This window comes from Mauremys mutica, chromosome 19 (genome assembly GCF_020497125.1).
Source record: "Mauremys mutica isolate MM-2020 ecotype Southern chromosome 19, ASM2049712v1, whole genome shotgun sequence".
Lineage (NCBI taxonomy): Eukaryota > Metazoa > Chordata > Testudines > Geoemydidae > Mauremys > Mauremys mutica.
This window is the reverse complement of record NC_059090.1, coordinates 4,271,601-4,299,054: the sequence shown is the minus strand read 5'-3', so window position 1 is coordinate 4,299,054 and position 27,454 is coordinate 4,271,601. Positions and strand designations below refer to the sequence as shown.

General features: G+C 49.4%; 1 protein-coding gene across 8 annotated transcripts in view; it reads left to right on the top strand.

The window, feature by feature from the left end:
* Positions 1 to 27,454, top strand: part of STX1A (syntaxin 1A) — a 316,339-nt gene that overhangs the window by 27,261 nt on the left and 261,624 nt on the right. For 3 of the 8 annotated variants that reach the window (XM_044993860.1, XM_044993864.1, XR_006574391.1), the window contains exon 1: positions 17,242 to 17,351. The exons of 1 other annotated variant lie outside the window; for it this stretch is intronic. In XM_044993860.1, coding sequence (XP_044849795.1) covers positions 17,322 to 17,351 — 30 coding nt within the window. In that variant the 5' untranslated portion in view covers positions 17,242 to 17,321. Of the gene's footprint in view, positions 1 to 17,191; positions 17,352 to 27,454 lie in introns of those variants that run through there. 4 more of the 8 variants (XM_044993858.1, XR_006574392.1, XM_044993861.1 and 1 more) reach the window with 4 other exon arrangements.

The following is a 27,454-nucleotide window of genomic DNA, read 5'->3' as shown; positions in this document are numbered from 1 at the left end:
GCTGAGTGCGTTGTGGGTCTGTGGCTTGTCAGTGCCTTTGCTATGTATCTTGATGAGATTTATTTTAAATAACAATCAGCATTTCTGTGATACTGTTCACATGCAAACATTAATTCAGGCCGAGCACAGAGTAGCACAGGATCCTGATTAGGGCCTCCAGATGCTACCACCAGTGCAGAGGGATACTAAATAACAAGGGTCACTAATTTTCCTAAAGCTCCTGGAAAGGGCACATTATTCTCTGCTTTGAAGGTAGGGAAACTGAAACCTTAAGGACCTAGTTTGCAGAAGTGTTGAACACCTGCAGCTCCCATTGACTTCTGAAACGTCCCCTGATTGCCCATGGACAGACAGGGAGCCAGCGGCAGAGCCAGGAACAAGGCCTGTGGGTTCAGAATGGCACAGCTCTTTCCAGACCATGTTCTGCTCAGGCCTTGCAAACACTGCCCAACATTTTCAAACAAGGGGGCCGCAAGTTAAACACCTAAGTCCGAGGCACCGAGAGCGTTTCATAGTATTCTGTTTGTTCAAAATTCCCCTTTCCCTTCACCACATGTGAGACCAAACTACCCCATGGTTCCCTTGTCATTTGCTTGGTGCCCAAAAGAATGATCAGATAAACCTTGTGGGCCCCTCTAGCCCTCTGGTTCGATGACTCCCCCATGCCTCTTCCCTGCTGCGTGAGGTTTCAGTACATCAGTGCAGGGCCTGTTGGATGGCTGTAGTGTCTCAGCCTCATGCATAAATCCTGCTTGAGTCCATCAACCACAATGGAAAGAGATATTGCTTGACAGGGAGAAATGCCACAAAGACTCAGGTATTCCTGTTCCATTTGGGGGTGAAATGGGGTGAGAAAAACGCCAATATTCAGACCTATCTCTGTGCCAGAGAGGCTAACGAGCACAGATGGCCCACAGATGGCCCCAGCTGAGGGGACCAGCACACCTCTTCTTAAGGCCAGCAGCAGTATTTGTCCATGGCTGTGGAAGCTCCTGTGCCTGCTTGTTCCCCACTTTGCTCTGGCCTTCTTCCAGTCCTGCCCCTGCTCTGGTCCCACCATTGCCTCATTCCAGGTAAGCTGGCTCTGCCCCTCGGCTCTGATCCCTGACTTCTGGCTCTGGCCTCTGCCCCTCGGCTCTGATTCAGGACGTCCAACTCCTGCTCCAACCACTAGGCATGTCTCCTACTCCAGTCACAAAGCGCCCTGGTCCCTGAAACCTAGCCAGAGATTGATCCGGGTAGCGCTCAGTCTCAAGGAGGCCACATCCCTTTGTGGGATTTACCATGACGATGATGTCTGACACCAATGGCACAACTTGTATGGGGAAGGTAAGCATGTGCATAAGCATTCTTGGCATCAGGGGCTGCAATTTTATTTGTATTAAAGGTTTCTTTTAGTGGCATAACATCTTTGTCCCTTCCAAACAAAATTGTTTCAGTGGTAGCAGTGGAAGCGATTGAGATTTTCAGTATATTCACTAAGTCACTGGGAGCTGTTTTATGCCCCACACCAACATTTTTAGAAACAGAAGCTGAAGTGAGACTCCAGTCCAGAGCTCATATTGAGAGGCCAAAGGGTGGTATTGGGATGGCTTAGGAGCACAAGTCCCATTGCCTTCCAGCCGTGATGGAGAAGTGTAGCTTGATGGAAGTGTGCCAGCTTTCTCGGCATGTGGCGGCTCAAGGCATGGGAAGGCAGTGTCGGGTGTAAATAAAGCACAGGGTATTTTCTTTTTCATTTAGCATTTAGTTAGTGGTGTTCTCACAGTAAAGACATTCACGCTATTGTGATGCTGACTCCCATCCCTGCTGCCAACAATGCCAGTCTTCACTGCCTACTTGTGACATTTTCAAACAAGCACCTTTATGCTTCCTCCCACTCCGCCCCTCACTTGGGAGGAGCTCCCCGTGAACATCCATGAAACCACCTGATTTATAGAATCATAGAATCATAGAACTTAAGATCAGAAGGGACCATTATGATCATCTAGTCTGACCTCCCGCAAGATGCAGGCCACAAAAGCTGACCCACCCACTCCTGAAATAATTCTCTCCCTTGACTCAGCTGTTGAAGTCCCCAAATCCTGATTTAAAGACTTCAAGTAGCAGATAATCCTCCAGCAAGCGACCCCTGCCCCATGCTGCGGAGGAAGGCGAAAAACCTCCAGGGCCACTGCCAATCTACCCTGGAGGAAAATTCCTTCCCGACCCCAAATATGGCGATCAGCTGAACCCCGAGCATGCGGGCAAGGCTCTCCAGCCAGACACTCAGGAAAAAGACTTTCAATATCCCAACATTCACCCTCGGTACTAATTACCAGTGGTTGCACGTTATTGACCTATTGACTAAATCACGTTATCCTATCAAACCATTCCCTCCATAAACTTATCAAGCTTAATCTTAAAGCCAGAGAGGTCCTTCGCCCCCACTGTTTCCCTCGGTAGGCTGTTCAAGAATTTCACTCCCCTGATGGTTAGAAACCTTCGTCTAATTTCAAGCCTAAACTTCCCGACTGCCAATTTATATCCATTTGTTCTCGTGTCCACATTAGTACTGAGCTGAAATAATTCCTCTCCCTCCCTGGTATTTATCCCTCTGATATATTTAAAGAGAGCAATCATATCTCCTCTCAACCTTCTTTTGGTTAAGGAAAACAAACCGAGCTCCTCAAGTCTCCTTTCATACGACAGGCTTTCCATTCCTCGGATCATTCTAGTGGCCCTTCTTTGTACCCGTTCCAGTTTGAATTCATCCTTCTTAAACATGGGAGACCAAAACTGCACACAGTACTCCAAATGAGGTCTCACCAACGCCTTGTATAACGGGACTAGCACCTCCTTATCTCTACTAGAAATACCTCGCCTAATGCATCCCAAGACCGCATTAGCTTTTTTAACGGCCACATCACATTACCGACTTACTGACTCCGAGGTCCTTCTCCTCTTCCGTTACTTCCAACTGGTGCGTCCCCAGCTTATAACTAAAATTCCTGTTAGTCATCCCTAAATGCATAACCTTACACTTCTCACTATTGAATTTCATCCTATTACTAATACTCCAGTTTACAAGGTCATCCAAATCTCCCTGGAGGATATCCCGATCCTTCTCCAAATTGGCAATACCTCCCAACTTCGTGTCATCCGCAAACTTTATCAGCCCACTCCTACTTTTGGTTCCGAGGTCAGTGATAAATAGATTGAATAAGATCGGACCCAAAACCGAACCTTGAGGAACTCCACTGGTAACCTCCCTCCAACCCGACAGATCATCTTTCAATACGACCCGCTGCAGTCTCCCCTTTAACCAGTTCCTTATCCACCTCTGGATTTTCATTTCGATCCCCATCTTTTCCAATTTAACCAGTAATTCTTCATGCGGTACCGTATCAAACGCCTTACTGAAATCAAGATATATTAGATCCACCGCATTGCCCTTGTCTAAAAAATCTGTTACTTTCTCAAAGAAGGAGATCAGGTTGGTTTGGCACGATCTACCTTTTGTAAAACCATGTTGTAATTTGTCCCAGTTGCCATTGACCTCAAGGTCCGTAACTACTCTCTCCTTTAATATTTTTTCCATGACTTTACATACTACAGATGTTAAACTAACAGGCCTGTAGTTACCTGGGTCACTTTTTTTCCCCTTCTTGAAAATAGGAACTATATTAGCTAATCTCCAGTCAAATGGTACAACCCCCGAGTTTAGAGATTCGTTAAAAATTATCGCTAACGGGCTTGCAATTTCACTCGCCAATTCCTTTAATATTCTAGGATGAAGATTATCCGGGCCGCCAGATTTACTACCGTTAAGCTGTTCAAGTTTGGCTTCTACCTCGGATACTGTAATTTCCAACCCCGCACCTTCATTCCCATCAGTCACTCTGCCACTATTCCTAAGCCCTTCATTAGCCTCATTAAAGACCGAGGCAAAATATTCGTTTAGATATTGTGCCATGCCTAGCTTATCCTTAATCTCCACTCCGTTTACAGTTTTAAATGGTCCCACTTCTTCTTTCTTGGTTTTCTTCCTATTTATATGGCTAAAAAACCTTTTACTATTGGTTTTAATTCCCTTCGCAAGGTCCATCTCTACCCGGCTTTTGGCCTTTCTCACTGCATCCCTACACCCTCTGACCTCAATAAGGTAGGTTTCTTTGCTGATCCCTCCCATCTTCCACTCCTTGTACGCTTTCTGTTTTTTCTTAATCACCCCTCTGAGACGCTTGCTCATCCAGCTTGGTCTAAAACTGCTACCTAAGGACCGTTTTCCCTTTCTCGGGATACAGGCCTCTGACAGCTCCTGCAACTTCAACCTGAAATAATTCCAGACATCTTCCGCCTTTAGATCCCCTTTAGATTTCCCTCCTTCAAATCCCTCCAGTGCTGTGATGCCAACAAAACCTTCACAGCCAGGCAGCTGGTGTGCTGAGACCACTGTCTGCCATGCTGATCAGTATTGCCTCATTGTTTCCTTGGGCTCCCCTGTCTGTCTGTCTCCAACTGTTGTCTATTGTTTTAGATTGTAAGCTCTCTGGGTAGGGACCATCTTTCTATACAGGTCCTGGCACAGTAGTTCCTAAGTGATACACTTATTATTAATGTCCTAATGTCCTTTTTCAGCAGAGATTAACATTATAAGTGTGAAACTTCTTAGTAGAAAAAGTCTTTATTCTGAAATTCTTTTAACAATCTGGAAATTGATTAAAGAAACAAGCACAAAATATCCATGTAGCAATTTAAGATTATCAATAGGCTTGGCAGAATTTGATTTTTAGTTTTTGATAATTTTGACAATGTTTATTTAAAAGCTATTTTTAGCTTTTCATTGATTTAAATGTTCACAGTTGCAGGATGTTGTGGGGGCTCAGATAATAATTATGTAATTAGAAGAAGAGACAGATTCAAAAAGTTAAAGCTTTAATAACTGTTAAAACATAAATTGTATATTTTGACATGTGACGCTGACAAAGTAAATATCCTTAAACTCTAATACATTTCTCAAGCAGCATTGCTCTTACTTTGCCTATCTGTAAATTTCTATTATTACTGATGGAAATATTTTTTCATCAGTTTGTGTGTGTACAGTGAAATCAACGTTTATTGACATTTACTGATAAAAATGTAATCCCCCCAAGCCCAACTATAAGCCTGGGAAGAAAATGAAGAACTAGCGACATGCAAGTAAAAAAGCCGATTTAGATAAAAATTAACAATCATGATTTAAATGTATTAAAAAATGTTTTGTTTTAAATCAGGATTTTTATACTCTTGTAGCTTCAGCTGTCTTGGCTCTTCTGATAGCTTAGGTGGGCTACATACAATACTGTTTAAGCCCTGCAGGTGGCAGCATGTCCTCACTACTGGGTTGCAAGAGCTCAGTGGCTCTTTACCGTGCTGAGACCACAGCTGTCCATAATACTGCTGTATGGATCAAGATTTAGTTCTTGCCTCGTCTATCACCCGATTCCCTCCTGTTCCTTACAAACATGATTTGCTTTTGCCTTTGGTTTGGGGTCCTAGTTGGAGCATGAGTTCTTCTCCCTGAGCTAGCCACCTGGCCCCATTAGAGGCAGCTGGCCCGGCAACAGAGACATGTTGGACAATGTCCACCACGCTCACCTATGGACCCTGCTGTGAAACTTGAACGGGATTCTTGTGAGGGCATCACCATCTCTTGCTCACAGCATGCAGCAACAGAGGGAAATTGAACAGGAAGCGCTATCCTCTGGATAAAGGGGAAAGACCAGCCAGTGTCACCTTGTACCATTCATAGCCTATAGATAAGAGAGGGTGGCTCCAGTGTGGGACAGAATATGGCTCTTAAATACCTTCTTATTCTGGCCATCCAAATCTTCTTTCCTATAAAACCTCCACCATCACCTGGATTCAGCTATAGGCCCTGGGACTTACTCTGGGGCCAGAATGGAACCAACATCCTCTCCCAATAAAGGTACCAGTCACCTCTCTCTTTCTCTCCTGTACAGTAATCACAAGAGTTGGATCATCTAGTCCAGCGGTTCTCAACCTGCGGGCTGCATGCGGCCCAATTAGCATACAGCTGTGTGCTAAAGGCCATTGGGCCACACGGTGGGATTGGGTCTGGGGCTGCCTGCTGGCCAGCCAGCCCCACCCAACAGGGGTCCAGGGTTGGGGCTGGCAGCTGGTCCCGCACAGCGGGAGTCTGGGGTCAGGTCTGGGGCTGCCACCCTGCCACCCAGCCCCATGTGGTGGGGTCCAGGGTTACTGCTGCCTGGCCCCCCGCCTGAGACTCTGCTCCTGGCCCCACCGTGGAGGGGTCTCTGGCCAGGAGGCACTGGGCATGGGGGGGGTCTGGGGTCTTTGGCGGTGCAGCCCAGGCCCTGCCCCAGGGAGAGGAGCCCCTCACCCGGCCCAGGCCTGCCAGAGCTGCTACAGCTGGGGAGAGGCGCTTCTCTCCTAGCCCCGAGTTGCTGCAACGAGAGAGTGCTGGAAGGGAATCCTCTATCCCTGCTGCAGCCTTGGGGCAGCCTTTACCCCAAAGCCCTCATTCCTGGCCCCATCCCAGAGCCTGCACTCCAACCCTCTGCCCCCCGCCCCTCACCCCCAGCCAGAGCCCACACGCTCCCACCCCCACCATATTGGTGCACATAACAAAATTCTGCACATGGACGTAAAAAATTAGAGAGAACACTGATGGCGATCCATTCAAAGGATGTCCCAACCATCAGCAAGGGCATCAGGGGGGCCTTCGGGGTTCCTACAGGTGCCACCCACTGGTATTTGGGGCAGGATGCACAAAAGTTCTTAACATCCTGGTGTACCCCGGACAGAAGAACTGGGCCAGTATTCAGGCTAAGGTCTTCTCTTGGCCCAAATGGCCAGTGGCTGGGACATCATGGGCCATCCTCAACTCCGCCCGTCGATGACAACAGGGTACAACCAGCTGGGATCGGGGCTTGTGGGTGCGAGGGTCCTGGGAAACCTGGTAGAGGCATTCACCATCAAGTCCGAAGCATGGCCACTGAGTTGCGCACCATGGGTCTGTAGCAACACCATTGACATAGGCCAACTGGTCATAGGCAGCTCTTCTCCAACTGAGCTGGAGGGCCTGTCTTTTATATTTCTGGTTACTGTCCCGCCCCTCTGCTTCTGGCAGTGCTGCCAGCTGTGGGTCTTTCCATCAGGGCGGGAATAACCCGGGGTTTAGTTTGCTCAGAGAGTCTCACCAGCAGCAAGTTTCTCTGGCTAAGGTGCTCTCTGGTGAAGCAAATACAGAATGCATCTCTGCATTCTGGAGTACTGTATCCAGTTTTGGGCCCCACACTACAGGAAGGAGGTGGAAAAATTGGAAAGAGTCCAGCGGAGGGCAACAAAAAATGATTAGGGGGCTGGAGTACATGACCTATGAGGAGAGGCTGAGGGAACTGGGATTGTTTAATCTGCAGAAGAGAAGAATGAGGGGGGATTTGATAGCTGCTTTCAACTACACCTCTACCCCGATATAATGCTGTCCTCGGGAGCCAAAAAAATCTTACCACGTTATAGGTGAAACCGTGTTATATCGAACTTGCTTTGATCCACCAGAGCGTGCAGCCCTGCCCCCCGGAGCGCTGCTTTACTGCATTATATCTGAATTCATGTTATATCGGGTCACGTTATATTGGGGTAGAGGTGTACCTGAAAGGGGGTTCCAAAGAGGATGAATCTAGACTGTTCTCAGTGGTGGCAGATGACAGAACAAGGAGCAATGGTCTCAAGTTGCAGTGGGGGAGGTTTAGGTTGGATATTAGGAAAAACTTTTTCACTAGGAGGGTGGTGAAACCTAGTTACCTAGGGCTTCCTTAGAGATTTTTAAGGTTAGGCTTGACAAAGCCCTGGCTGGGATGATTTAGTTGGGGATTGGTCCTGCTTTGAGCAGGGGGTTGGACTAGATACCTCCTGAGGTCCCTTCCAACCCTGATAGTCTATGATTCTTTCTCTCTCCTTCCTTCCCAGCTGTGATCCCTGGCAAAGGCTCCAAGATGGGATAGGTGTCTTCAGGGCTACATTTGGGGGCCAATAGGAAGCTTAACCCTTCCCTTGCTGTGCCCCATGGGAGACCTGGGTTTTTCTCTTGCTGGGAGAAGATGGGGCGAGTTTTGCTCCTTTCCTGAGTTGCTCAGTCAAAAATCAAAGCTGTCTGACACCTTGGCTTCTGTCTTGTGTTTCCCTGTCAGGCAGAGAGTTGCAGAACAGGCTTGCCAGGGCCCTTGTCACCCCACACATGGGGCCCCTGTTTGTCCCAATCCTGTGATGTGACCACAGCCACCGGGGCCCTCCCCTAGAGGCATCTGGGTGGCCCCATCACCATTCCTCCTGGACCAGGGTGGGCCTCTCGCATCTTCATTCCCTGTCTTTGGGAGGGGCCAGGTCTGTCCCAAAGGAGGGAGGACTCAGCCCCCAACCATCCTTCTGCGTGGGGCTGCATCCTAGCAAGTTCCGCAAGTTCACATTTCACTTTCCACATGAATGAGAGGAGGGGGTCCAGTCCAGAAATGTAGCCAGATGCAGCACGGGAGCTCTGAAAAGAGTGAGTCACTAGTAACATCTGTAAGAGTCTGATCATAAGTTACACAGCGAAGTGTATCCTTTACATCTCAGTTGGTGTAGCTCAGCTAATACCCCTACCCTAATCTCTCTAGCTATCCTCATACCACCCATCTATCCATCCACATATCTGTCCTCATACACACCCTTCTATGTAGATATCCTCATACACACCCATCGATCCATCCACCCATCCTAATACACACCTATCATCTATCTATCCATCCTCATACACACCCATCATCTACCCCATACACATCCATCTATCCATCCAGCCATCCTCATACACACCCATCATCTATCCCCATACACACCCATCATCTATCCATTCATCCGTCTATCCCCATACACACCCATATATCCATCCATCCATCCTCATACCACCCATCTAGCCAACTGTCCTTCTATCTAGGTATCCTCATACACATCCATCACCTATCTGTCCATCCATCCATCTACTCCCATACACACCCATCTAGCCATCCTCATACACACGCATCCTTCCATCCATCCATCTAACTATCCATCCCCATACACATTATCTATCTTCATACACACCCATCTCTCTACTATCTGTTAATGCTGCTGCATCCAATGGTGGGCTGCACGGTGAGGAAATGCCATTTGTTTCTCACTCCAGTTGCTGTTCGCTGTTGACGAAGTGTGGATTTAGGGTTAGGATTAGGCTGCTCAAATACTCCTTTGCAGAGAGCCACAATGCTGCTGGTAAAATTATGCATATCATTCTCTGTTCAAGCATTCTGAGCTCTGAATGCAGAAGTATTGGTGGAGTTTAATAAAGGTGCTACAAAAATAAATCCCAAGGTGTTTAACAAAGCTAACAAGTAATATTTCAAACCCGATGACAATCACAAAACTCTCCATGCAGTGCACCACTCAACTGAATAACCAGATCATATAGACTACAAGTAGTACCCCCAGATCAAACCCACTCTTACTCCGCCTCTCAGTTCTCCAAATACCTAGGACTTGCCTCCTCCGTGCCTTCCTTATTGTGAATCCTTTCCCGCATTTCAGAGCTTCACATGATTCGTCTACATTTGCAGAAGAATATAATCTTAGATGAGAGAGCTCTTAAAGATACTAGGGCACACACACATCCCTGGCTTAGTCAGTGCAATTACATCTGGGAGAGGGGGGTTTGGCCCATTCTGTTCAATAAAGAGCTGTGCATTTGAAAAGGGGCTTGAAGTCCCCTGGGCTGGGGGAGGGGCTCCTCTCCCCTGGGCCAGGCCGGGGCTCCTTTCCCCACCAGCTCTGGTGGGGCTGGGCTGGGGGAGGGGCTCCTCTCCCCTCCTGTGCGGCCACACAGCTTACAGGGAACGTAGGTCACCATGGACCTGCTAGGACCCCTCGCAAAGAGTGCTGAGGGCTATTGCTACATCCTGGTAGTCAAGGTCTATGCTACACGCTTCCTTGAGGCCGTCCCCTTGTGTCCCCTCCACCGCACAGAGCATCGCTGCCGACTTGCTGAGCTTCTAAAAATCTTTGCTCGGGTAGGCTTACCTAATGAGATCCTAACCGACCAGGGGACCAATTTCAGCTCCCGGCTGCTCTGTGAAGTTGCGGCCGTCTAGGGATCCAGAAATTGTGAACCTCGGTTTACCACCCTCAGAGAGATGACCTCATTGAGTGGTTCACTCAGACCCTCAAGGGGATGCCACGCAAATTCCCCCCGGAGGACTTGCGCCATTGGAACTGACTCCTCCCACCTTTGCTCCTTGCCATTTGGGAGGTACTGCAAGCCTCCACCCAGTTCTCCCCATTTGAGCTGCTTTATGGGTACCAGCTGCAGGGGTTGCTAGAACTGATGTGGGAGACTTAGTGACCCCATCCCTAACCCAGGGACTCCTTCAATACATCATGTGACAATGCACAAGAACCTGACACAAGCCGGGGACCTAGTGAAGGAAACCCTGCAGGCTGCCCACGGGGGCCCAAGCCTGAACCTACAACCAGGGAGCCTGAGCACAGACCTTTGAACCTGGGGACCAGGTCCTTGTTTTGTTCCCCTCTGAGGAGTCCACAGTGGGAGTCCACTGGCAAGGCCCCTAAGAAGTCATCCTCCTTTCTCTGTTAGACTGAAGAACCCATTATTAACTATTTGATCCCCATGTAGGTGCTTAATATAGACTGTAATCAAGTCGCCCCTTAACCGTCTCTTTGTTAAACTAAACAGATTGAGTTCCTTGAATCTATCGCTACAAGGCACGTTTTTCAATCCTATCATTCTCATAGCTCTTCTCTGAACCCTCTCCAATTTATCAATATCCTTCTGGAACTGTGGCCATCAGAACTGCACACTGTTTCAGTAGCAGTCACACCAGTGCCAAATGCAGAGGTAAGTGTTTGATTTAGTACCACACCACATTCAGATTATAAAATTAGCACTGTAAAAATCAATATAGCCTTTATTATATGGATTAAAAACTCACTGACAGATCAGAAAATCTACTTGTTTATGGGGAATTGTAAAAGAGTGGGATTGTTTCTAGTGGGGCCTTGAGGAGATCAGTTCTTTGCCAATGTTATTTAATATTTGTATCAGTGATATGGATTAAGACATCAAACCACTGATGACAACATATGCAGACAACACAAGGATGGCACAGATACAGAATGAACCGGATTGCTTGGTAAGCCGGCTCCACCAAACATGCATTTTAATATGGCCAAATGCAGTGTTCTACATTTAGGAACAAAGCAGGCCATACTTACAGGACAGGGAACTCTATTTCTGGAATGCAGTGACTCTGACACGGATTAGGGCTCATGGTGGTTAATTAACTGAGCTGGAGCTCCCAGTGTGATGCTGTGGCTAAAAGAGTTCATATGATACTTGGCTAAGCAAACGGGAATACCAGGTAGGAGTAGAGAGGTGTTGTTACCTCTGTATACAGCACTGGTGAGACTACTGCTGGATTAATGTGTGCCATTCTGGTGTCCATACTTTTAAAACAATGATGAAAAATTAAATAGATTTCAGAGAAGAACTATGGCAGGGGTGGCCAACCTGAGCCTCAGAAGGAGACAGAATTTACCAATGTACATTGCCAAGGAGCCACAGCAATACATCAGCACCCCCGCACCATCAGCTTGCCATCCCAGTTCCCAGCACCTCCTGCCAACCAGCAGTCCCGCTGATTAGAGCCTCCCCCTCTCTCCCTGCCCCTCCCGATCAGCTGTTTCGTGGTGTGCAGGAGGCTCTGGGGAGGAGGGGGAGGAGTGAGGGCACTGTAGGCTCAGGGGAGGGGGTGGGAAGGGGTGGAGTGGGGGCAGGGCCTGTGGCAGAGCCAGGGGTTGAGCAGTGAGCACCCCCCAGCACATTGGAAAGTTGGCGCCTGTAGCTCCAGCCCGAGTCGGGGCCTATACAAGGAGCCGCATATTAACTTCTGAAGAGCCGCATGTGGCTTCGGAGCCACACGTTGGCCACCCCTGAACTATGGGAATGATTTGTGGCCTGGACAATATGCCTTACAATGAGAGACTAAAGGAGCTTTATCTATTTTGATTATGGAAGAGAAAGCTAAGAGTTGCCTTGGTCATGTTCTGTAAATGACTACACACTGCCCTTAGGATGGAAGAATCCCATGCACTGCTACAGGCTGGGGACTGACTGGCTAAGTGGCAGTTCTGTAGAAAAGGACCTGGGGATTACAAGAAGCTGGATATGCGTTAGCAGTGTGCCCTTGTTGCCAAGAAGGCTAACGGCATATTTGGCTGCATTAGTAGGAGCATTGCCAGCAGATCGATAGAAGTGATTATTCCCCTCTATTTGGTACTGGTGAGGCCACATCTGGAGTATTGTGTCCGGTTTTGGGCCCCCCACTACACAAAAGATGTGGACAAATTGGAGAGAGAGAGTCCAGCGGAGGGCAACAAAAATGATCAGGGGCTGGGTCACATGACTTACAAGGAGAGGCTGAGGGAACTGGGCTTGTTTAGTCTGCAGAAGAGAAGAGTGAGGGGGGATTTGATAGCAGCCTTCAATTATCTGAAGGGGGTTCCAAAGAGGATGGAGCTAGGCTGTTCTCAGTGGTGGCAGTGACAGAACAAGGAGTAATGGTCTCAAGTTGCAGTGGGGAAGTTCTATGTTGGATGTTATGAAACACTATTTCACTAGGAGGGTGGTGAAGCACTGGAATGGGTTCCCTAGGCAGGTGGTGGAATCTCCATCCTTAGAGGTTTTTAAGGCCCGGCTTGACAAAGCCCTGGCAGGGATGATTTAGTTGGGGTTGGTCCTGCTTTGAGCAGGGTGAGGGATGACCTGAGGTCTCTTCTAACCCTAATCTTCTATGATTCTAAGGTTTCTCATAGTAGAGGGCTATTTAATCTAGTGCAGTCAACAACAATCAAACTGGCTATAAGACAGACATGTCTGACAGTGAGAGTATTTAACTACTCAAATACATTACCAAGGGATGTGGTGAATTCTGAATTCAGAGTCTCCCAGTGAATGAGTTTGGCTGTTTTTCTAAAAGATATGACTTAATTTAATCACAGATTGCTGGATTAGATGCAGGAATGACTGGATGAAATTCTAAGGCCTGGTGCTGTGCAGGAGGTCAGACTAGAAATTAGATGACCATAATGGTCCTTTCTGGACTTAAAAAAAAACTATGAAAAATTTAACCACAGGGTGGCATACTAGAGTCATGCCATAGACCATGGAGTTTCTGAAACTATTCCCACATAAATAGCCTGCCTTCACTTTTCTAGGTTAGCTTTGTGAGAATGAGCACTGTCTAATCAACAAATGTCCTCACTGCAAAACAAATATGAACAAAAGTGGCTTGCTAAATAATTAAGGATCCTTCCCAAGCTCCAAAACACAATGCACTCCCTTCCAGAGCCATTTAGACTTCAGTAACCACTCCCTACACACAGTAGAATTAACAGCTTGCCCACAGTATCTCAGAAATGTCTGATTTTTACACAGCAAACTGTCAACTTATAATAGCCACCAGTACAGATCCACACAAAATACACCTTTATTGGACTGGGACAACTTAACTGTGACTTTGGTTTTGAAGAAAATCATTTTAGATTTCAAATGATGCTCCAGAGTTGGGACTTTTTGTAAACCTAAGCTGCTAGATGGACTGAAGAGGCTGTAGATGTTGGTAATACATGAAAGCTTCCAACATAAACTGTCAGTTACCTCAGAAAATATATATATTTACACAACAAATAACTAAGTGTAGGAATACATGCTGGTGAAACATCCTGGCAATTAACATTGACAGCCCAATGACAGGTTTGTACAGGCCTGACACGGAATATGTCACAACCAAGAAAGTAGAATCAGTTTGACTGTTAATATTTCTGCACGCAATGCAGAGAAGTCCTGTAGCTCTCTAGGAAAAGTCATTCTGAAAAGCATTAACTCATTTGGCTCATCCAAATTGGTGCCCTTGACATCTGTGGCTGTTCAGTAATAATTAATCCACCTTCTCAGCTAGAACAGTTTATCACCTTGAACAATAGCAGCCATTCATCAAATTACCAAGACTCTGGGCAATAACTTTTCTCTTTGATGTGATAAGTTCCTTGAAGTCAGGTCGCAAACAGTCAGCAGACTGGTTTCAGAGTAGCAGCCGTGTTAGTCTGTATCTGCAAAAAGAACAGGAGTACTTGTGGCACCTTAAAGACTAACAAATTTATTTTAGCATGAGCTTTCGTGAGCTGCAGCTCACTTCTTCGGATGCATAGAATGGAACATACAGACAGGAGATATTTATACATACAGAGAACATGAAAAGGTGGAAGTACGCATACCAACAGGAAGAGTCTAATCAATTGAGATGAGCTATCATCAGCAGGAGGAAAAAAAAACTTTTTGAAGTGATAATTACGATGGCCCATAGAAGGTGTGAGGAGAACTTAACATAGGGAAATAGATTCAATTAGTGTAATGACCCAACCATTCCCAGTCTCTGTTTAGGCCACAGTTAATTGTATCTAGTTTGCATATTAATTCGAGTTCAGCAGTCTCTCTTTGGAGTCTGTTTTTGAAGTTTTTTTGTTGCAAAATTGCCACCTTCAAGTCTGTCACTGAGTGGTTAGAGAGGTTGAAGTGTCTCCCTCTGGTTTTTGAATGTTATGATTCCTGATGTCAGATTTGTGTCCATTTATTCTTTTGCGTAGAGACTGTCCGGTTTGGCCAATATACATGGCAGAGGGGCATTGCTGGCACATGATGGCATCTATCAAAGTCAGCAGACTTTTCTCTTTCCAGGTCTTCAGCTTCTGAGGCTGCTCTACCAGTGAACGGGAGAGCTCAGTTGGGTGGGACCAAAGACACAATGGCACTATACAGATACTTTTCCTGGCACTTTTCCTTTTACCATGTGTGTCCCTGTATCTCTGCTTGTCTTTGTGGGAAGACTGCTACCCTGGGGTTGGTTCATCCTGTCCATATAACATCACAACCCCCCAGAATCAGTGCCCCTCAGTTTACCTTCCTCAGGATCACCCCCAGTGTAACCCACCCTGGCGGAGGGGTGGGGGGGCGGCTTGCTCAACCCACTGCAAACCCCTGGGATTGCTCCTCCACCGTAACCCCCATGGAGTTGCTGACTCCCACTTGAAACTCCCCCAAGACTGTCCCACCCAGAGATGGTTCCCCTCATTGCAAGCCCGGGAATGCTCCCTGAAGGGTCAGCCCTGCAGCCTTCTCCTGGGATTGCCTCACTAGCTGGAGCCCCTCACCACTGCCCAGCACTTTGTGTCTGTTGTAAGCCCACACTGACTAGGGCTGCTACCCTCAGCGCATGCACTGCTCTTAGGGGTGCTTCCCTCTCTCCCGGGGTCACGCCCCAGCAGCACTGTGCCCGTGCCCATGCCCTCGCTCTCCTTGCTTAGCCCTGCCACCCCTGGGACTGGTGCCCCTGAAGTAAACCCCTATTTGGCTCACCCCCCCGTGTAATCCCCCCCACGGGCACACCCTCACCCAAGGGTAAATCCCCCCCATATCCCTAGGTGCAACCCACCCACAGGCACACCCCCACCCAAGGGTAAATCCCCCCCCAGGTGTAACCACCTCCACTGAAGTGTAACGCCGCACCCCAGTGTAGCCCCCCGCCCCTGCACCCCCCCAGGGTAAATCCCCCCCCAGGTGTAACCACCTCCACTGAAGTGTAACGCCGCACCCCAGTGTAGCCCCCCCGCCCCTGCACCCCCCCAGGGTAAATCCCCCCCAGGTGTAACCACCTCTGCTGAAGTTTAACGCCGCACCCCATTGTATCCCCCCGCCCCTGCTCCCCCCCACTGGTTAATCCGCCCGAAGGTGTAACCACCTCCGCTGAAGTGTAACTCCGCACCCCAGTGTAGCCCCCCGCCCCTGCACCCCCCCCAGGGTAAATCCCCCCCCAGGTGTAACCACCTCCGCTGAAGTGTAACGCCGCACCCCAGTGTAGCCCCCCCCTGCACCCCCCAGGGTAAATCCCCCCCGAGGTGTAACCACCTCCGCTGAAGTGTAACGCCGCACCCCAGTGTAGCCCCCCTCTGCACCCCCCAGGGTAAATCCCCCCCGAGGTGTAACCACCTCCGCTGAAGTGTAACGCCGCACCCCAGTGTAGCCCCCCCGCCCCTGCACCCCCCCCGGGGTAAATCCCCCCCAGGTGTAACCACCTCCGCTGAAGTGTAACGCCGCACCCCAGTGTAGCCCCCCTGCCCCTGCACCCCCCCCCCAGGGTAAATCCCCCCCCAGGTGTAACCACCTCCGCTGAAGTGTAACTCCACACCCCAGGGTAGCCCCCCCCGCCCCTGCACCCCCCCCAGGGTAAATCCCCCCCCAGGTGTAACCACCTCCGCTGAAGTGTAACGCCGCACCCCAGTGTAGCCCCCCCCCTGCACCCCCCAGGGTAAATCCCCCCCGAGGTGTAACCACCTCCGCTGAAGTGTAACGCCGCACCCCAGTGTAGCCCCCCGCCCCTACACCCCCCCCAGGGAAAACCCCACCCCCAGGTGTAACCACCTCCGCTGAAGTGTAACGCCGCATCCCAGTGTAGCCCCGCCGCCCCTGCACCCCCCCCAAGGGTAAATCCCCCCCCAGGTGTAACCACCTCCGCTGAAGTGTAACGCCGCACCCCAGTGTATCCCCCCCGCCCCTGCACCCCCCCCAAGGATAAATCCCCCCCAGGTGTAACCACCTCCGCTGAAGTGTAACTCCTCACCCCAGTGGAGCCCCCCCCGCCCCGCAACCCCCCCGGTGTAAATCCCCGCCCGGTGTAACCACCTCCGCTGAAGTGTAACGCCGCACCCCAGTGTAGCCCCCCCGCCCCTGCACGCCGGCGTGTAAATCCCCCCCAGGTGTAACCACCTCCGCTGAAGTGTAACGCCGCACCCCAGTGTTGCCCCCCGCCCCTGCACCCCCCCCAGGGTAAATCCCCCCCAGGTGTAACCACCTCCGCTGAAGTGTAACTCCGCCCCCCAGTGTAGCCCCCCACCCCTGCACCCCCCAGGGTAAATCCCCCCCAGGTGTAACCACCTCCGCTGAAGTGTAACGCCGCACCCCAGTGACCCCCCAGGGGGACCCCCACGCGCACTCACACCTCCCAGCTGCCCCCGAGACGCCGCAGCCCCAGGCCGGTGCCCCCCGGTCCCTCGCTGCGCTCGGCGGCCCGGCCCGGCTCCGGCTGAGGCGCATGTGCCGCGCCTCCTCCCCCGCCCCCCGATCGCGGCCGGAGCCGGGGAGGCAGCGCCGAGCCGAGCGGGTGCCGGGCGGAGCGAGCATGAAGGACCGAACGGGGGAGCTCCGCGCGGTGAGCGCCGGGCGGGCCCGGGGTGCGGCGGCCAGCGCGGGGCTCGCCCGGGGGCTGGTCCCCTTGGAGTGATAGGGGGCGGGGGCTGGTCCCTCCCGGGGGTGAGATGGGGGCGGGGGGCTGGTCCCTCCTGGGGGTGAGCTCTGGGCGGGGGGCTGGTCCCTCCTGGGGGCGAGATGGCGGGGGGAGCTGGCCTCTCCTGGGGGCGAGATGGGGTGTGTGTGGGGGGGGGGAGCTGGCCTCTCCTGGGGGTGAGATGGGGGCGGGGGGCTGGTTCCTCCTGGGGGTGAGATGGGGTGTGTGTGGGGGGGGAGCTGGCCTTTCCTGGGGGTGAGATGGTGGGTGTGGAGTGTGCGTGTGGGGGGAAGATGATGGGGGGGGGAGTTGGCCTTTCCTGGGGGTGAGATGGGGGCGAGATGGGAGCGGGGGGCTGGCCTCTCCTGGGGGCGAGATGGGGTGTGTGTGTGTGGGGGGGGGAGCTGGACGATCCTGGGGTTGAGATGGGGGCTGGGGGTGAGATGGGGTGTGTGTGTGGGGGAGCTGGCCTGTCCTGGGGGTGAGATGGTGGGTGTGGAGTGTGCGTGTGGGGGGAAGATGATGGGGGGGGGGGAGTTGGCCATTCCTGGGGGTGAGATGGGGGCGAGATGGGAGCGGGGGGCTGGTCCCACCTGGGGGTGAGATGGGGTGTGTGGGGGGGGGGAGCTGGCCATTACTGGGGGTGAGATGGGGTGGGGGGCTGGTCCCTCCTGGGGGTGAGATGTGGTGTGTGTGGGGGGGGGGAGCTGGCCTTTCTTGGGGGTGAGATGGGGGTGGGGGGCTGGGCCCTCATGGGGGTGAGATGGGGTGTGTGTGTGGGGGGGAGCTGGCCTTTCCTGGGGGTGAGATGGGGTGTGCGTGTGTGTGTGGGGGGAAGATGGTGTGCGTGTGTGGGGGAGTTGGCCTCTCCTGGGGGTGAGATGGGGTGGGGGGGGCTGGTCCCTCCTGGGGGTGAGATGGGGTGTGTGTGGGGGAGATGGGGTGTATGTGGGGTGGAGCTGGCCTCTCCTGGGGGTGAGATGGGGGTAGGATGACCAGATGTCCCAATTTTATAGGGACAGTCCCGATATTTGGTGCATTTTCTTATATAGGCTCCTATTACCCCCCACCCTCTGTCCCGATTTGTCACACTTGCTGTCTGGTCACCCTAGATGGGGGTGGGGGGGCTGGTCCTCCTGGGGGCGAGATGGGCTATGTGGGAAGGAGATGGGGTGTGTGGGGGGCAGAGATGGCCTCCCCTGGAGGTGAGATGGGGGCTTTGGTGGGAGCTGGTCCCTCCTGGGGTGATGTGGGGCGGAGGGCCTGGCCTTTCCTGGGGTGAGATGAGGGCTGTGTGAGGGAAGCTGGCCCCTCCTGGGAGTGAGATGGGGGCTGGCCTATCTTGGGATGGGAGGTGGAGGGAGGTGTATGTGGCTCTCTCACCCCCTGGATCCAGGAGTGCAAGAGTCGTACCCCTCTAGGGAGGTGTGTGTGTATTGAGGTGTCATCCCCGGATGCAGGTGACCCCCCAAGCACTCCTGTAGCCAGGGGGTGGCAGATCCCAGCACCCCAACTTTGACAGCTCTGGCACATGGGGTGGTGACGGACTGTGTGTGTCTGGATGGGGTGGGTCTGGCATTCCTGGAAAGACGGAGGTGGTGTGAGGGGAAGTAGCTGCATTTGTGCAATGGGGTGGAGTGGCCAGGGAGGTTGTGTGAGTGAATGTGACAAACAAGTGATCAAACCCTAAACACATTGTGATGCTCCATCCCGGGCCGAGGTTTGGGGTATGGGTGTGTGGGGGTCACATCAAACCCTGCCATTGCTGGGTTGGGGCTTGGTGTGTATGTGTGTGGGGCACTGGATGTGTTGGGGCGAGAGGGGGCCTGCACTGGGGGGCTTGATGTGTTGTGTCTGCGTACAGAGGTGATCTGAGGTTTCTGTTTTGTGTGCTCTGACAACATAGAGCTTGACATGGCAATGAAGTATTATTGAATGTGACACGCTTGCTGCAGGGTCTGGGCGGCCGATTGCGTGAGTGGCTCTGACACATTTGCAGGAGCGGAGGGAGGGCGCGTTTGTGTGAGTGGTTTGTCTTGACTAGAATAAAAAGTCTCCCCACATCCCATATGGCAAAGGAGGGCAGGAACGCTGTGTAGGTTTTGACACCCTCTAGGGTAGGTGCAGCATACTCAGGGTGGGGAGAAGAGATGTGAACCTCTGTGAAAATGTGGGGGGATTGAGGGAGGGGAAGACCTTGGGGGAGGTTGTGTAAGTGGACGTGACCCACTTGCTGGGGGTGAGGAGGTTATGTGTGTGGGTCTAAAAATCGTCCCAGGAGCTGTGGCAGAGGCTGGCTGAATGGCTGTTCTGGTGAGTGGCAGATTGACAGGAGGTTGTAGGAATGGATCTGAATGTGCATCGAACAGTGTCTTTGTCCCTGATCCCACCTGTGAGTCTGCTTCACCTTGACTTCCAGAGAGCTTTCCGTGGCTGCTGTGTGACTGTTCGAATCAGTTGGGCCAGGTTTTATTTGTAATATCATGGAACCATCAAAGTGTATGTATCACTGGTCCACATAAGCACCTTTGCCGGGGGTATAGCTTAGTGATTTGAGCATTGGCCTGCTAAACCCAGGGTTGTGAGTTCAATCCTTGAGGGGGCCATTTAGGGATCTGGGGCAAAAAACTCACTGGGGAGTGGTCCTGCTTTGAGCAGGGGGTGGGACTAGATGACCTCTGAGGTCCCTGATATGATTCACCTATTCTTGTCATCCTCCCTCTTTCCCCTCTGGTTTTTGCTATACCCAAGTGTTGCAACTTGTACTCCCACACTGCTGCGGTTGAATCAATGCAGACAGACCCTTGTGGCCACACAGAACCCCCTTAAAGTTAAGGGTCCATCCATGTGGATCCAGTTGTAGGATTGGGGCCCTTATTTGTAAGCTCTTTGGGTCAGGAACCGTATCTTTCTTTGAGTTTATGCAGAACCAAGCATAATGTGGCCCAGATCTTCATTGGAGGGTCTGGGCACTATCACGTTATAACCAGTAACACCATTAACCCAGATTTTACCTGACTCTCTGCATCTCAGCAGGCATCTTTTGTCTACAGTCTGGAGAGTATTTATGCTTAGTTATGCTTCCTAGCAAAGGCATCTGTTCAGAATGAAACTGAAGAGAGTTGCTGAGGTTTTGCCTGCATAATGCTGCTTGGGGGCTACTTGCAGGAAAGTTCTTCTAAGAAGCCGGAGCAGATCCCCAGTGACAGAGAAGTTAGAGATTGGGAGTCTATACAAGAGATCTCGCAAATGATTGCAGGTATCCAGACTGTTTTTCTTTGTGGAATTTCATACAATTTCTCCTAGTGTAATTGTCCTTTTTGAGATCTATTGGTATTCTTGCTTTTCAGGTAATTGTAGTCTGATATCGTAGCTTTTTAGTTGCTATTTAACCCAGATGTACATATTTAGCTATTTAACTCTTCATAAATCAGCCCTCTGACGCTTACTCATTTCTGTTATTTTTTCATTCTCTTTGGTTTGCAGGTATCGCTCAGATAATGAGGAACCAAGAGCTACATAGTACTGTAGGCGCAGACTCATTAGTGCCACTGAGACACTTTTGCTTTCTTGTTTCTGACCTGATAGTTGCAACTGACAGTCCATTGCCATCATATCACACATTTAATGTTCTGTTCACTATTGCCAGCAGCCCGTGTATTCTGTGAACATGGAATTGTGCTGCAGAATCTCAGCTTTTCCTGAAGGTGCGGGGAGAGGGGAAATGGTGCTTCTTGCCTTCATAGTTGTGAAGGTAACTGAAAATGTGAGACCAGTGTAACCAATGTCAGGTTGTCTGCTCTGAGAGACGTGAACTGGCACATTCGGGTCAAACAGAGACTTGACTCTGAAACCTAACAGTGCTACTTTAAATGGAGGCATTAGCTTTGGCATTATTGGTCATGTTAAAAGAAACACTCAGTTAAGCTGCCAGCCACTTCCCGTTCCTCACCAGTTGCCACAAGCCCAGCAGCTAAAACCTCTAAATTCCCCTTGATAACATCTATGATGCAGTTACTCATGGTCACCAACCCCCCCACACTGTGGCACATGAAAAACTGAACATGTGGGCAGGGCTTTGGAGCTGTGCTCTGGCTCTGCTCCAGCTCCAGGCAAAAACCTGCAGCTCCACTGCTCCGGGGCTGGTCTGCGCTCCAGCTCTGCGCTCCGCTCCAAAGCCCTGCATGTGGGAACACAGTGAATGCACTTTGTCTATCAAAATAAATAACGCAAGGGCCGCTGTCATAGTAGCGAACATTTATATCCTGGATGCCCCACAAAGGTCCCAGGCGGGACTGGAGCCCCATTGTACTGGGTGCTGTACAAATGGGTCAATCCCTGCTGCTGAACCAAAAAATATTCTTTTTGTTTGTCCTGCGAAAATAGTGGTGATGCTTGTTCACAGGCCTGCCTCTTCTGGAGTCCTGAGTTCAAATGTGCAGGTAGGTCAGAAATAAGAATGAAGTAGGTTAATCAAAGTTTTACAGTGATAGACACTAGTATAGAGCGACATTCCTGCTACTCCCCTCTCACCCAGAAATTAACAAACTGGTGCAATTAGCAGTTTCTGCTCTAGGAAGTCCAAGGACTATAGTAGATGGGGGGTGGGGTGTGTGTCAGGGTTGAAGTCCACTGTCAGAGCTGTGATTGGTGAGCTCGCTCAGTGCCGGTCTGTGGAGTCTCTGCCGCAGGCAGTGCTGTTCCTCAATTTCATGAACGCTATTTGAAACGTGTTAATCCCAGATAGAGAGAGGAATCATTTAGGAATGATACAATGGGGTTAAACCTAGGATGAATAGAGGAAAATGAAGAAAAGGAAAATGTAGGCTGGGTGCCAGGAGAAAGTTGTAATGGTGAGCTCTATAGACTGTGCAATTGTCTCCCAAGGGAAGGGGTAGATGTCCTGCTACTTAGGACTCCTAAAACTGGACTGGATGGAAAACTATAAAACGTACAATAGGGAAGTCTCTCTCTTTTCGGTGATTCTGGAACAGAAAGGTGTGTGTGTGTGTGTGTGTGTGTTTTGAGGGGGATGAATGAAGGAAAATTGCTGCCATTCTTTCAACAGAAGCAATTGGAAAGCTCCCAAGGCAAGGAACTCTTCCTCTATGTACGGTGCTGAATGTGAAATAGGTTTGAAAATAGAGTTTTAAATACAGAAATAAAGTCACATGAGTGCCCCGTTGGCAGCCTCTAGCTGGCTGAGGAGTGACACTGGCAGAGTATTTAAAATATTCATTTTTAAATATTAAAAAAAAAAAGAGAACGGGCCATTCAGTTTCTATCCTGCTGTGTTATTGGTTCAGCAACTGAATGAAATAACCATAACTTAATGTTGAACGTTTTTAAAGATTGTAAACATGAATGTCCTTCTGGTCCTGACAACAGCATTCCAGCAGGACTGTGTCTCAGTGGGACCCCTTCTCTGCCAGTATCATGCTGTGTGTGTCTTCAGCAAGATGGCTGCCACCAGGTGTATGCTTGGAAAAATCATTTTTAATTAAAGCCTTCGGTTGCAGATCCTTTCTGTTCTCTGAATGGCAGGAAGGGCTTCACACCCTGTGAACATCTGAGCCAAATGGGAGCAGGTCTCCTTTAAGCACCTGTATGTCCCTAGAAGACAGCGTTAAGGTCCCGTGGGCTGGGAATGTGTATCATGGTTAGAGATGAAAACCCTAGGGCTAGAGAAGCGAGAGGTGAAATTTCTGCAGTAGGTGCAAACAGCACGTCAGAAAGGCAAAGCATGAAAGTAATGTTTATTTAAAGAAATGATAAAGGGGGCTCTATCTGGGGAGATCTACTCATTTGCTAGTGGTTCCTCTAATGAACTGAAGTTAAGAGGAGGCTTGGCTTTGCTTTTCCTGTACTTGAGATGCAGGTCTCTCTAGCCAGCCTCATTAATAATCTGGGCCAATTTCTTCTCATTTTCATAGATCTTGTAAATTGAGCTAGTAAGAAGATGAAAAAATGGCTTCAATCAAAGCAGAAGGAGAACAGCGCAAGGGTTCTGCTGCCCCATAGGCTGTAGCTTTGCATTTTAATGGGATTCTAAAAATTACACTTGAATTTTAAAATTTAAAGTGCAGATCCTAGGACTTCCCTGCAATGTTCTGGGTACAGTGGCTTTTAAGCCCGTCTGATGCCCTGGGATGGAAGAGCCCTGCTCACAGAAGAATGGGCATTCAAAACAATCAGGGAATGGGAGATTCATGTATCCCCTCAGAGCTAAGAAATTTACTCTGATGTGAAGAAAGAGTCAATTGGAGACCTGATCTTGAAAGATTTTTGTACTGACATCAGCCCTGGTGTAAGCAGATTGCAAATCCTATTGAAATCAGTAAGAGGTGAGCCTGTTTACACCAGGGCTGAATTTGTCCCTTTGACTACGGAGATGCCTCTCAACCCCATCTGTTCCCTTATTTCTAGGGTTAAATTCAGATGTGCACAGGCGTACTGACATCAGCCCTGGTGTAAGCAGATTGCAAATCCTATTGAAATCAGTAAGAGGTGAGCCTATTTACACCAGGGCTGAATTTGTCCCTTTGACTACGGAGATGCCTCTCAACCCCATCTGTTCCCTTATTTCTAGGGTTAAATTCAGATGTGCACAGGCGTCCCCAGTGAAAGGGGCGGCTCCTGACACAGTCTGATTCTTCCTCTGGCAGACATCCTTGGGGATGTGTAATTTGAGCAATTGCCAAGTTCTGAGCTTGCTTGGGAGCCAGAAATCCAAGATCAGAGAGTCCCAGGCCTGCTGAATTTGTTTGGTTGCTTTAAAAACCATGGCACAAGCTGCTGCGCTCTCCTGATATCGCCTCTTACCTGTTGCATCCCACCGTCTTTGAGATTTCTCCAAATACTCCTGGGGAGACATAACTGAGGAAAGGAGCGCAGCCTCCTCTGAACTGGGTGACTCATTGTTTCAGAGCAGCATCCAAGTAACTTCTTTTACCTCTGTCACAACGACTGATTTGGGCAGTACGACCCTTGGAACAGCTAGGCCTGTTCCTCTTCAAAGAGCTGCATCTTCTTTAAACTGCCGTTTTTCTTAACATTTCCCACCATTGCACAGTTGTGCTGCCATCAGTGCAGCTCCACTGGTGGGAGTGCTAGTGTAGACCAGCCACTGGTATTCATAGCATTGTGTCATCTAGACGGGCCTGAGGGAGACTAGATGCCAGAGTAAGAAAATGTCTATGCTGGTGTGGCCACTTAGATGATTGGAAATTTTCAGATACACACTAGTGTAGACACAGGCTATAACACTTTCTGCAGGTGTCATGCTAATATATCAGGCCATTTGCTCTCATTGTTGTTTCTTTAATTTAGCCTCATTGCAGCTGCTTTTATTCAGACCCAGGCCTGTGGTGGGGAAACTAGCTAGTATTCCTCTGTGTGACGTACCGGGCACAATCCAGGCTGTAGTAGTTCCCACCTGTGTCACTCACAAACAGCCTTCCAGCATGCAAGCTACACCCTAAGTGACTGTGTGTAACTGCAGCCTGCCAGCTGTACCCTGGCTCTCAGCAGCCTGGGTTACACTGCAGGGTGACCCCAACCCATCCCCAGCCCTGGATCTTCCCCCAGAAATGTATGTCCTGTCCTGGACAGTACAAATATATAAAGTCCATTATTCCTTTAAGGCAGTTTATTACCTTAAATAATTACCCAGACACTTTAATTTAAACACTCTGAATTAGATAAAACAATAAAACAAGTTTATTAACTACAAAGAGAGAGATTTTAAGTGGGTACAAATAATGAGGCATAAAAGTCAGAAATGGTTATAAGAAAAATAAAGATAAAACTCTTACTAGTATCTACTTAGGGAATTATCTTAGTTGCAAAGCACATGTTCTGACCACATGCTCCAGCAGATTACTCACCAAATTTTCAGGTCAGGACCTTTCCCCCGAGTCCAACAGCTGTTTCCTTTTGTATTCTCAGGTGCAGAGAATGAGGTGTGCAGGGGGAGAGACAGGGGTTTCTTAGGGTGTTTGTCCCTCATTATTATAGTTTCAGTCACCCTCTCAAAAAACATTTCCAGTTGAGAACCAGAAGACACAGAGTCTATGAGGAAGGATGTTCCCTGCTGGATTTTTTCATCTGTTTGAACGTCCTTTGTTTCCCTTTGTGCCTGATGACTCTGTTGACTGCTTAAATGCAAATTAAAGCAAGCACACATTGCTTTGTTTAGGACAGACCTGTCTGCTGACTTCTGCTTGGGTGGGGCTGTTGGTTTTGGAACACGGGTTAATAACATCATCCAGGGGAATTTTATAACTTCACATACATGTTGCCACACATATTTTATCAGGACAATACTGACCAGCAAATTATGAGTTTTCAAATGATACCTTACAAGGCATACCTCGTACAAAGATTATTGCAATAGTGTATAGAGTGTGAATACAGGGGTGTATTCCATCACAGTATGTCTATACTGCAATCCAAGGGTGTGACTGCATCTTGTGTAGACACACCTGAACTAGATTCTTTCTAGCTAGCTTGAGTACAGGAGCAGTGACCCCATGGCAACATGCGCTTCCTTGTGGGCTAACCTGTGCTGAAGTGCACACTGCCATAGCTTCACTGCTGTGGTGCTCAAGATAGCTCAGATATGTTTACTCAATCTGCAGTCACACCCAGTGACTACACAACACACACTGTTTGAACTGTACAGAGTCAGGTTAGCTGACATGTTGACCATGGGTTTGGAGTCAGTGTAGACCAGCATCGTGTCAGCTAATGCTAATTAAACCTGGTCAGTGTTGATTGCAAAATCATGCTTAGTGTCATGTCAGCTAATTTGATTCTTCACATCTATAGTCAAAGATGGTAATATTTTGTAGTTGGAGGCCGGCCCTGAGAATCTCTGCCTAGCCTCTGTAGGCCCGAGCAAGTTTGTCTTTCAATAGAATCCCAGGGTTGGAAGGGACCTCAGGAGATCATCTAGTCTAACCCCCTGCTCAAAGCAGGACCGTCCCCAGATCCCCTCAAGGATTGAACTCACAACCCTGGGTTTAGCAGGCCAATGCTCAAACCACTGAACTATCCCTCCCCCTGAGAGAGAGAGAGAGAGAGAGAGAGAGAGAGAGACTGTGCTGAGGCTGGAGCATGGGGGTTTGAAGATGAGTCCAAGTGGCCATTGACACCTTCAGACCTTTCCCTCCTCTGACTCTGAGAGTAGGAAGATGGTGTGTTGGAATATGTTCTAGGAATTATCATGGGGAAGTTCTCTGGCCTGTGTTAGACGGAGGGTCAGACTAGGTGATCATTGGCCTTGAAATCTATGTCTTTGTCCTTGTGTCTCTAGCACAGTGCACTACAGCCACGATAGTGGAGTTTAGAAACCTGGTCCGATTTAAGTGCTATTCACTGTGATCTCTTAAAATGCTGTATGAAGCCATCAGTTTTACAGGGGTCTGAAATTCTGCACTGGTAAAATAGTGAACAGCAGGAATTCAACAGTAGAACTCAATGCAATATAAATATGGGAGATATGACGCTGAATTGATGGGAAATCCCTTTGAGGTAACAGCAAAAATCAGCAACTTGTCCTAACTAATAGCATAAGAACTCCACAATTAAAGTTGTAAGATAAGTTCCATTATAAGACTGATTACTGACAACTTCCCTCAAGAGGTCCTTTCCAAGTGGAATTCTCCCTATGTGGTGTCCTACCATAGGAGGATTTATTTATTTTTTTTAGATTGAGGTGAGATGGGAGAGAAGTGAGTTCAAAAATCAATTATTTCACTTTTGGAAGAGAGTCATCATGCTTTTTTGGCTTTCAGCTCAATAATAAAGCTTACAAGAAGTGGAAGATTGGACAAATGACCAGGGCGGAGTATAAAAATATTGCTCAGGCATTCAGGAGTGAAATCAGGAAGGCCAAATCACACTTGGAGTTGCAGCTAGCAAGAGATGTTAAGAGTAACAAGAAGAGTTTCTTCAGGTATGTTAGCAACAAGAAGAAAGTCAAGGAAAGTGTGGGCCCCTTACTGAACGAGGGAGGCAACCTAGTG